This window comes from Oncorhynchus gorbuscha, linkage group LG24 (genome assembly GCF_021184085.1).
Source record: "Oncorhynchus gorbuscha isolate QuinsamMale2020 ecotype Even-year linkage group LG24, OgorEven_v1.0, whole genome shotgun sequence".
Classification (NCBI taxonomy): Eukaryota; Metazoa; Chordata; class Actinopteri; order Salmoniformes; family Salmonidae; genus Oncorhynchus; species Oncorhynchus gorbuscha.
This window is the reverse complement of record NC_060196.1, coordinates 30774485-30786679: the sequence shown is the minus strand read 5'-3', so window position 1 is coordinate 30786679 and position 12195 is coordinate 30774485. Positions and strand designations below refer to the sequence as shown.

Sequence of the window (12195 nt, the reverse complement as noted above, 5' to 3'; positions counted from 1 at the left end):
CTCCTGCAGCAGCCGCTGAGCCGCTGCCTAGTTCATTTACTGCCGTATCCAGTGGTATCCTTCATTGCAACATCAAATGTCATTCCTGACATTCCACCTGAAAAGGAGATTTCAAAATAGTCAAAATATCCCAAAAAGTATATTTTTATTATGGTAAACTAATTTTCAATAGAATGTATTTAATAAACAAACAATCAGAACACAAGTGAAAACAATTTCATTAATATTTACAAAGATTGGTCTTGTTTGTTACTTTCTCCCAATTCCAGATGCAGAGGAGACTGAACTAGAGGTGACAAAGAAGGAAGCCAAAGTGATCATAGACTTTGACCCCAGACAGTTATACACAGTCAAGGTCACTGCTGTGAAAGGTGCTCAGGAGAGCAAGCCACTTCTAGGAACATTTGAGGGTGAGAAGAGCCTTCGACCTTTCACAACCTATTCTATGATTTCATGAACTTGTTCAATCAAAAGGTAATAGCTGGTCTGTGTGATTGCCATTGTTCCAACACATTTGACAAAATGTATTCTAAGGTATGTGTCAATGGAACTGTGTTTGGTTTGTTTCAGCCCAACTTTCAGAGCCTGACGTTAAGAACGTACAGCCCCAGAATGTACGCCCCAAACACCAGAAAGACACCAGTGTCACAGAGGAGAACAATGAGATATCTGAAGGTAAGTATGGGATGTATGAGTGACCAACCTGAAATCTGGAAATTGCCATGGCTCAGTCTTCAAATCAACCAAGAAATCAACATGGAGAAGATTAGCTTGAAGACACACAGGTAAGTTGAAGCTCCAAAGGGCTCTTGGTTGGTGCTGAGGCTATACCTGGTGGTGGAGTGGACAGCTGTACATTTTTCATTGGGAGTGGATGAGACAATTAGAAAACATTGCCCGTGTGATGTTTTTGTTCAAACTTTTCTGAAGAAGAAAGGCCTTGAATAGGATCCTCATTCCCACTCACTCATTAGAGCAACAACTGCAATGGGCTTCATTTCAAGTGGACTTTGAAGGAAATTCCAGGGCTGGAAATTGCCACAAAGTAAGTCTGCATTGGATCCCAGTAAACAAAACTTGTAATCGGACTCCAAGACACCAGAGGTACCACAGACACTGTCTTGTGGTCCTGAAACAGACAGAGCCGGAGAGGATCTGATTAAACCAAAAGCACTGGATATTGAAGCATTTTGGAGCAATGATCTACTTGTGATTGCTGTGTTCCGTAAAACCAAGGTAAGCCTGAAACTGTTTTCCTTTTAAAATGAGCATGAAGTTGTTATAAATCTGTTATGGTAAATGATCGGCTAGGATCTAAAATCTGGAATGACAAAGTTTAAAACCAGTCATCATGACACTGATACAAAGCTGTAATGTTACAAGAGTCTACAGTTATGTCTCAGGGCTAATACTGTATAGGAGGATTCAGCCCCAACTGAAATAACATCTGTCAGGGTAAAGGTTATGTATGCAATAGTTGCAGAGGTATTTTAACACACCCTTCCAGTTGAGTTCAAACAGATAAAAGAGACCTGGGGACTAAATATTGATTATTTACAAAGGATTGATCTCAAAGTGTCTGCCACAGTATTGCTCCCTGTCTGTAACCAGTGTCAATATTTTTTAAATTAAAAAAACAAAAAAGCTGTGATAGTAAAAGCTGTTGGTGGGCTGAAACAGGCTATTAGTGGTAGATTTAGGAGTTTGTTTTCAGACAAAGATAGTAACAGTTTTCATGAAACTCCTGTGGAGTCTGTGTTTCATGGTGACTTGGATCGTCTGTGCTTCTGGCATAAAGAGCTATGATTTGGCTGAGGTGTCAAAAAGTGTTTTGCAGTTAAGGAGTGTGGTGTAAGGATCCCTGTGGTGCTTTGAGGTCTGCGATGGATCACCTGCCGTCTCTTAAAATGCTCAAATTGCCTATGAGTAAAAGACAGAAGGGGAAAATAACATGGATATAATGATGCAGCTTTTCTTTCTCCTTCACTCTCTATCTTCTTTCTTTCACCAAACTCTTTCTTTCCCTGTCAAGCTCTAATTTCTTCCTCCTCACTGTTTCTCTCCCTTTCCCCTTCCTCCTTCTCTCTCGCCCTCTCGCTCTCCACTCTCCATTGCATGTAGACAGTTGACACAGACAGCTATCTCCTTGCCCACACTTGTAGAATACCTTTGCTATGTTATCACGGGGCCCATTCTTGGACGGCTCCAGGCTTGCTAAGTAAACCCCCTGTAGTTCCCTGCCTGCCTGGGTGTGCAGATATACCATAGGGCATAAAGGTGTGCCCAAGGCCTGGCAGATGCCTCAGTCCCACACAACCTAGCACTTACCTCCACGCCTACCCTCTCTGAACTGGGCCCAGGAAGGATATTAGGCCCCTATATTTATGCCCTAATTGAAGTTTCTGGGGCCGTGCTCGGCAGAGTTGCCGCTTCCGGAGGTGGTGGTGGTGTCATAAGGGACACATATAGGTAATTAAGACTGGATGACTCATGCATCGCCATGGCAGCGTTTATGTTGTGCAGTGGCCGGGGTTTGGGATCCGAGGCTCAGGGTTGATTGACACATTTTTGAGCGAAAAGTAATTGGTGTCAGTCGGTGAAGGGATAAAATGGCATAGTTTATGTATGACACGTTGATTTTTAGCCCCTTTTGGCTCTAGATGAGTATATGGGTATGTGCCATGTGGTATATTACACTGCCATAACATTATCATAGGCATTACTTAACGTCTTTTCATTTCTTTCCAGTTTATGTTTGCCCTTCCAGCTTTTAGGTATATTCTATATGCAGCGGCATACGCAGTTACCAGTACATCTGAACCAATAACCACAACCAGTACCAGACCGTATCCTTTACCTTTCAGCTAGACTGCTTTCAGTTCCCGCTGGCTACACTGCCACCTGCTCAAGTTAGCGCAGATAGCATTAGCTTATCATCCGCCCTGTCGCTTGGGGGTCAAGGAGGATAGGTGGTTGGGGGGAGGTTGTGCTGCCAGACAGTATTACGCTGCGATGACATGACCCATTTGTTTAACTTTAATTACACGGTCATTTGTTCACACGGAGGTAATTGGACTGTATCCGGAGAGGCCGGCGAGATAATGAAATCACAGCTTGCTCCTGATTCCCCCCACTCTTCAGAGGACCCTAACGCGCTGTAGTGTCGCCCCCAGGAACCACAGGTTATATTTTAAGCATAGAAGACATTTAGTGGTCTGTAGTAGCCTACGGGCAGGGCTGCTTAGAGGACAGAGAGGTTCTCTCTAGGCTCATGAATAACAGCTAAGAGATGGGGACAGAAGATGTTATGGTAGTGGTGTCTTGAGGTTGTTTAGTGAAGGAGGAGGTTGTTATTTAGCTTTTTTGTTGATTAAGATGAGATTAAATATCTGTGCAGTCGTGAATAAAAATTCCTTGTAAAACAGCACAAATTCAGCAATAACAGGTGCAAACTAGTGTTTTGAAGCATGGCTAACTTTCCTAATCCTCTTGGATGTCTGGAAAACACAGTATTTTCACAAGACATAAGAGCAACCTGAGGTACAGTGAGGGAAAAGAGTATTTGATCCCCTGCTGATTTTGTATGTTTGCCCACTGACAAAGAAATGATCCATCTATAATTTTAATGGTGGGTTTATTTGAACAGTGAGAGACAGAATAACAACAAAAAAATCCAGAAAAACGCATGTCAAATGCTATAATGTTATAAATTGATTTGCATTTTAATGAGGGAAATAAGTATTTGACCCCCTCTCAATCAGAAAGATTTCTGGCTCCTAGGTGTCTTTTATACAGGTAACGAGCTGAGATTAGGAGCACACTCTTAAAGGGAGTGCTCTTAATCTCAGTTTGTTACCTGTATAAAAGACACCTGTCCACAGAAGATTCCAAACTCTCATTTACATTTACATTTAAGTCATTTAGCAGACACTCTTATCCAGAGCGACTTACAAGGCAAAGAATTCTCCAAGGATGTCAGGGACAAGATTGTAGACCTACACAAGACTAGAATGGGCTACAAGACCATCGCCAAGCAGCTGGGTGAGAAGGTAACAACAGTTGGTGCGATTATTCACAAATGGAAGAAACACAAAAGAACTGTCAATCTTCCCCTGCCTGGGGTTCCATGCAAGATTTCACCTCGTGGAGTTGCAATGATCATGAGAACGGTGAGGAATCAGCCCAGAACTACATGGGAGGATCTTGTCAATGATCGCAAGGCAGCTGGGACCAGTCACCAAGAAAACAATCGGTAACACACTACGCCGTGAAGGACTGAAATCCTGCAGCGCCCGCAAGGTCCCCCTGCTCAAGAAAGCACATATACATGCCCGTCTGAAGTTTGCCAATGAACATCTGAATGATTCAGAGGACAACTGGGTGAAAGTGTTGTGGTCAGATGAGACCAAAATGGAGCTCTTTGGCATCAACTCAACTCGCCGTGTTTGGAGGAGGAGGAATGCTGCCTATGACCCCAAGAACACCATCCCCACCTTCAAACATTTTGCTTTGGGGCTGTAAGGGAACAGGACATCATCACCACATCAAAGGGACGATGGACGGGGCCATGTACCGTCAAATCTTGGGTGAGAACCTCCTTCCCTCAGCCAGGGCATTGAAAATGGGTCGTGGATGGGTATTCCAGCATGACAATGACCCAAAACACACGACCAAGGCAACAAAGGAGTTGCTCAAGAAGAAGCACATTAAGGTCCTTTAATCCCATAGAACATCTGTGGAGGGAGCTGAAGGTTTGAGTTGCCAAACGTCAGCCTCGAAACCTTAATGACTTGGAGAAGATCTGCAAAGAGGGAGTGGGACAAAATCCCTCCTGAGATGTGTGCAAACCTGGTGGCCAACTACAAGAAACGTCTGACCTCTGTGATTGCCAACAAGGGTATTTACCAAGTACTAAGTCATGTTTTGCAGAGTTTTTCTGGATTATTTTGTTGTTATTCTGTCTCTCACTGTTGAAATAAACCTACCATTAAAATTATAGACTGATTATTTCGTTGTCAGTGGGCAAACGTACAAAATCAGCAGGGGATCAAATACTTTTTTCCCTCACTGTATTTCTGTAACCATGGACACAGGCATGTTTTTTTAAGGCTGAAGTCATGTAACTGTTGGAATTCTCTGTTCAGTGTCAAAGACACACAATTCCCTGTAATTAATTAGTTTGGTAACAGACTGTATAGTACTTTTGATCTTCAGCCGTAGTGCTGTTCACGTAAGACACGTAGGAAACACTTATGAAATGGAAATAATTTGATGGACAAATGGAGCATTGCAACTTTTATGCTGGACTCTTGGGATACAGCTTCCTATTGAGTGACAGGTATTATGTCATTCATTTGTTGGTATTATAACAGGTTTTATAACAGTTTCATTGCAAAAGAAATTCACCTGGCTGGCTCGGTCTGTCAGCTTGTGGTGAAAGGAACCCATTTACTATACATGGCTCAGGGATGGACAACTTTGATGGGGGTGGAGGCCACAGCAAATCGGACTCATCATTAGGGGCTGCGTACCCACATCCATACCAACACATGCAGTCAGAGTCGGCCCTAGCCTTTTGGGGGCCCGTGTTAACTAATTTCATGCAATTCTACTCATTTTGCCAAGAGGTGGAGAGATAAATTCGCAATTTTACAGCTAATTTCCTGCAATTCTTCACTTTTTGCCAAAGGGTAGAGACAAATGTTTCCATTTTTTAACATGATATCTGATGATCAATGGTGGCCCTCAGGTCGATAATTCGACCATGATTTAGATAGCTGGTCGCTAGACTAACATTCCAATAAAAATAATGTTAGCTGACATGGGCTAATTGAGTGACTGTCATTGACGGACATAACAAGAGAAACTGCTGATGCACAACCAAATTTCGAAATTGCACCTTGTGTATTCTACCATTGATCTGCAGGCCTACAAAAAAGTGGTCCGCGGTCCATCAGTTGCCCATCCCTGCTTTAGCTGATGCATATACAGACCACAGCGAACTTACCGGATACATTATGTACAAAATGAGCAATCAACAAACAACTCAACGCAATGTCATTTCCCCATGCTACAAATCACGATGAACGATGAATCAACAGAGCGTGCCTCATCGCAGACGGATCCACTGTTGATAAAGGCAAATTGATAGTGAGCAAAGTAATGCTGTGGCCTAAACTGAGAGAGAGTCTGGCATTCCATTAATGCAAGTGCAGGCTTTACTGAGTTATGAAGCGTGGAGAAAAAGCTTCATTAATGGAACTTGACATTCAGACAGAGTCATTTGGAGTCCCAAGTAGAAATAGAAGGGTTAGGAATGTGACAGGTGACGGATGCTCTCAGGCAGTTAGGCGGGCACACGTTTTAAAGTCACCTAGTCAACCCCATCCAGAGAAAAGATGCCACTTGATCACGTCCATATTGCCCGAGGGAATGGGCCTCTGTTGACCAGCATCATTCATTAAGTGGACGTGTTTAGCCTCTGAGGCTTGAACTTTTGATGACAGTTTTCTTATGTCAAAATGTTGATGTTTCCTTTGTTGTTATTGGTTTTGGTTTTGGGTGAGTGAGGGAGTGTACACTTTCTGAGATGTCACACAAACACCTGCCAGGATGTTGTGTGAGTCAGTGTGGCTGTCACATCACCCAACTCCTCCAGTCTGTGGTTAATTGTTTCTAGCGACAGAAGTGCATTTGAATATTCGCAGGACAAGTTTGACTTACAGTAATTTCCCCCGGGTTCCCACGACAACGTCTGAACGTTGTCACATTGTCTGCTCATTGTTCGGTTCTCTACCGTATGGGGCTGACAGATAAACGAGTAACATCCTCGCTTGGTTGACAGCACGGCCCTTTCTTCGTATGCTGCATCGCCTCACAGTCACAAAGCCAATGCCCAGAGGTGAGGCTTTACCTGTTCCACTCTGCCCCAGTCGCTGTAGTCCCATCACTCACTGGGAGTGGGGCCGTGTGGCCTCTTAGCTTAAACATCTTCATAAGATTCATAAGCTTATGGTATGAGAAAGTACGGTGGAAAATATGCAGACAGAGGGCCATACATTCTGTAGACACATTTAGGATTTTATTGGAGAAAAGGGAGATTCTTCTGTCATAACATCCTTCATAAGGCCGAGGATTTTAAGTCGATTCTTTTCAAGTTACCCATCGAAAAACATTAGCCTATACCTGCGTTGTTTTCAGATAAATGCATGAGGAAAAATCCACCTGGATCCCCTAGAGAATTATGAATGCCAGAGACCAATCATAATCTGATATCAATGAACCAGTAAGAACCGTACAGATGAACCATACACCATTCGATCACTATTAATAAGGCACTGCTCATATCTAATCCCTTACATATTTCAGCCACATATTCCATATACTACAATAACATTAAGAGAAAACTAGCATTGCTATATTGAGGCTTGTATTATTGGTTCTACTGTAGTCTGTGAGATGCCTGTGGGAGGAAAGCATGGAGATTCCTCCTTATGTACTGAACAAAAATATAAATGCAACATGCAACAATTTCAAAGATTGTACAGAGTTACAGTTCATATAAGGAAATCAGTCAATTAAAATCAATTAATTAGGCCCTAATCTATGGATTTCACATGACTGGGAATACAGATAAGCATCTGTTGGTCACAGATACCTTTCCTTTAAAAGAAAGGTAGGGACGTGGATCAGAAAACCAGTCAGTATCTAGTGTGACCACCATTTGCCTCATGCAGCGCAACACATCTCCTTAACATAGAGTTGATCAGCCTGTTGATTGTGGCTTGTAGAATGTTGTCCTTCTCCTCTTCAATGACTGTGCAAAGTTGATGGATATTGGCGGGAACTGGAACACGCTGTTATACACGTCGCTCCAGAGCATCCCACACATGCTCAGTGGGTGACGTGTCTGGTGAATATGCAGGCCAAGAACTGAAATAACTGGGACATTTTCAGCTTCCAGGAATTGTGTACAAATCCTTGTGACATGGGGCCGTGCATTATCATGCTGAAACATGAGGTGATGGCGGTGGATGAATGGCACGACAATGGGACTCAGGATCTTGTCATGGTATCTCTGTGCATTGAAATTGCCATCAATAAAATGCAATTCGTGGTCGATGTCCATAGTTTATGCCTGCCCATACCATAACCCTACTGCCACCATGAGGTACTCTGTTCACAACGTTGACGTCGGCAAACCGCTCACCCACACAAGACGTTGGACGCAGCTTATGGTAGAGAAATAAACATTTGATTCTCTGGCAACAGCTTTGGTGGACATTCCTGCAGTCAGCATGCCAATTGAACGCTCCCTCAAAATTTGAGATGTAAAACTGCACGTTTTAGAGTGGCCTTTTATTGTCCCCAGCACAAGGTGCACATGTATAATGATCATCCTGTTTAATCAGCTTCTTGCTATTCCACACCTGTCACGTTGATAGATTATCTTGGCAATGGAGAAATGCTCACGAACAGGAATGTAAACAAATTTGTGTACAAAATTTGAGAGAAATAAGCTTCTTGTGCGTTTTGGAAAATGTCTGGGATCTTTTGCTTCAGCTCATGAAACATGGGACCTACATTTTAAACGTTGCATTTATATTTTTGTTTAGTGTAGTTTATTCTGCATTATTTCATTATTCCACTGTATGGTAGAGCTCCTCGGAGACAGCTCCTGTGAATAATGTCAACCCTATGAGATTATTAGGCTTCGATTTGCCACTCGGGTAGGAGGGCTGGTGTGGAGCTCCACTGGCTAATCACATGTATTATTGTCAGAGGGACCACTGGCTGATCACATGTATTATTGTCAGAGGGACCACTGGCTGATCACATTTTTTATTGTCAGAGGGACCACTGGCTGATCACATGTATTATTGTCAGAGGGACCACTGGCTGATCACATTTATTATTGTCAGAGGGAGCTAGTTTGTTTGGAGCAGTTGCATAAATTCATGGTATATGTGACCAGATTTTATATTCTTCTTACCTGCTTATTTACACTGAGTGTCCAGAACATTAAGAATACCTTCCTAATATCTAGTTGCACCCACTTCTGCCCTTAGAACAGCCTCAATTCATTGGGGCATGGACTCTGCATGGACTCTGGTGTCACAACTTCCACTGATAGTCGGCCCCTCTCCTTGTTCAGGCGGCGGTCGACGTCACCGGTCTTCTAGCCATCGCCGCTCCACGTTTTATTTTCCATTTGTTTTGTCTTGGTTTTCCACACACCTGGTTCACATTCCCTCATCTGATTAAATGTATTTTACCCTCTGTTCCCCCCATGTCTGTGTGTGGAATTGTTTGTTACATGTGGTTCGCATCAGGCTGGTTTGCGCCGGGTATGTGTTTGACTCGTGTGTTTTGTTTATTGTACTGTTTGTGTACTTTGGGCGTTATCGCTGTTTTCCTTGGGCATGAATAAAGTGCGCATGTTATCACCCATCTCTGCTCTCCTGCACCTGACTTACCTTCAACATCGTGACAGCTGGCCCATGTTGACTTCAATGCTTCCCACAGTTGTGTCAAGTTGGCTGGATGTCCTTTGGGTGGTGGACCATCTTTTATACACACGGGAAACTGTCGACAGCAGCGTTGCAGTTCTTGGCACAATCAAATAGGTGTGTCTGGCACCTATACCATACCCCGTTCAAAGGCACTTCAATCTTTTGTCTTGCATTCACCCATTCAATTGTATTAAGGCTTAAAAGTCCTTCTTTAACCTATCTCCTCCCCATCATCTACTCTGATTTAAGTGGAATTAAGAAGGTGTCATAGATTGACCATTTGAATCCAGTTGAAAGCTATGTCATGGAAAGGTCAGGTGTTCCTAATGGTTTGTACACTGTGTTTATGAATAAGTGAGTATGTGTGTGTATATACAGTACCAGTCAAAAGTTTGGACACACCTACTCATTTTTTTATTGAACCTTTATTTAACTAGGCAAGGCCTACCCCTGCCAAACGCGGACGAAGCTGGGCCAATTGTGCGCTGCCCTATGGGACTCCCTATTTTCAACATAGTAGAATAATAGTGAAAACATCAAAACTATGAAATAGCACATATGGAATCGTATAGTAACCAAAAAAAGGTGTTAAACAAATCCAGAATATATTTTATATTTGAGATTCTTCAAAGTTGCCACCCTTTGTCTTGATGACAGCTTTGCACACTCTTGGCATTCTCTCAAGCAGCTTCACGAGGGATGCTTTTTCAACAGTCTTGAAGAAGTTCCCACGAATGCTGAGCACTTGTTGGCTGCTTTTTCTTCACTCTGCGTAACAACTCATCCCAACCCATCTCAATTGGGAGGAGGTCTGTTGATTGTGGAGGTCAGGTCATCTGATGCGGCACGCCATCACTCTCCTTCTTGGTCAAATAGCCCTTACACAGGCTGGAGGTGTGTTGGGTCATTGTCCTGTTGAAAAACAAATGACAGTCCCACTAAGCGCAAACCAGATGTGATGGCGTATCGCTTCAGAATGCTGTGGTAGCCATATTGGTTAAGTGTGCCTTGAATTCTAAATAAATGACAGACAGTGTCACCAGCAAAGCACCCCACACCATCACACCTCCTCCTCCATGCTTCACGGTGGGAACCACACATGCAGAGATCATCCGTTCACCTACTCTGCGTCTCACAAAGACACAGAGATTGGAACCAAAAATAGCTAATTTAGTCTCAGACATAAGGACATATTTCTACCAGTCTAATGTCCATTGCTCATGTTTCTTGGCCCAAGCAAGTCTCTTCTTCTTATTGGTGTCCTTTAGTAGGGGTTTCTTTGCAGCAATTCGACCATGAAGGCCTGATTCACGCAGTCTCTTCTGAACAGTTGATGTTGAGATGTGTCTGTTACTTGTGAAGCATTTATTTGTGAAGCATCTGTGAAGCATTTATTTGGGCTACATGAGAGCCAGTTTCATCATAGCACTTGATGGTTTTTGTGACTGTACTTGAAGAAGAAACTTCCAAAGTTCTCGAAATTTTCCAGATTGACTGACCTTCATGTCTTAAAGTAATGATGGACTGTAATTTCTCTTTGCTTATTTGAGCTGTTCTTGCCATAATATGGACTTGGTCTTTTACCAAATAGGGCTATCTTCTGTATACCACCCCTATCTTGTCACAACACAACTGATTGGCTCAAACGCATTAAGAAGAAAATAAATTCCACAAATTCACTTTTTAACAAGTCACACCTGTTACTTGAAATGCATTCCAGGTGACTACTGTCATCTAGGCAAAGGGTAGCTACTTTTTTGTTAACTACATGATTCCATATGTGTGATTTCATAGTTTTGATGTCTTCACTATTATTCTACAAAAATTTCTGGAATGAGTAAGTGTGTCCAAACTTTTGACTGGTACTGTGCATACGTGTCACTTTTGTCACGTAATAGCTTTCACTAATCGATCACTTTAACCCTGCCATGTTCATACTGTAGATTCATGAGCTGACCTTTGAGGTTATCTGCCTAGTGGACATACATGTTTGGAATCTGCTACTAGCCGATGCACACAGCTACTTTGCCCTTTCATGTTTTTGGAGAGGAATGTTAGGCCCTTATCTTGAGGCGATGGTGACTTCTCTCCTCTGTGTTTGTAAATTGCACACATTATAAATCTGGATGCGGATGAGAGAGCGGTGCATGGATCTGCTTTGACATGGAGGAATGGGAACTCTTGGCTCCCTCTCCCTCTAGGCATTACCGCAGTCGCCTTAACCCTGACCCCGGCTTGGCCTTGACTGTTGACCCATCAGATCCACAAGCGCCTGAGGTCCTCCACTAATAGCTATGTTCTAAAGGAATCTCTCCCTCTCTCTGTCCCTCTTTCAACCCTCTCCCTTTCTCCATTCTTACTATCCCCTCTGCCTTTCAGTGTCCTTCTCCTATCCGCCTGTCTGTATAGTGTCTACCACTCTCTCCACCCTCTGTCCTCCTATACCTCTCTTGGAAAAGTGGCATCCTATGATGGTGCCACGTTGAAAGTCACTGAGCTCTTCAGTAAGGCCATTCTACTGTCTGTCTATGGAGATCGAATGAGAACTTGTTCTCAACTAGCCTACCTGGTTAAATAAAGGTGAAATAAAATAAAATCGCATGGCTGAGTGCTCAATTTTATTTCTTATATATAGTGTATTCAGGAAAACTGGTTTGAATGTGAAGCCACCTGTTGTGACACC

The 12195-nt window shown here is 43.0% G+C and overlaps 1 protein-coding gene across 1 annotated transcript in view; it reads left to right on the top strand.

The window, feature by feature from the left end:
• LOC124011991 (collagen alpha-1(XIV) chain) overlaps nt 1-12195 on the top strand; it is a 95034-nt gene that overhangs the window by 13425 nt on the left and 69414 nt on the right. The window contains 2 exon segments of the mRNA XM_046325311.1: nt 270-410; nt 571-675. Of these exon segments, the coding sequence (XP_046181267.1) occupies nt 270-410; nt 571-675 (246 nt within the window).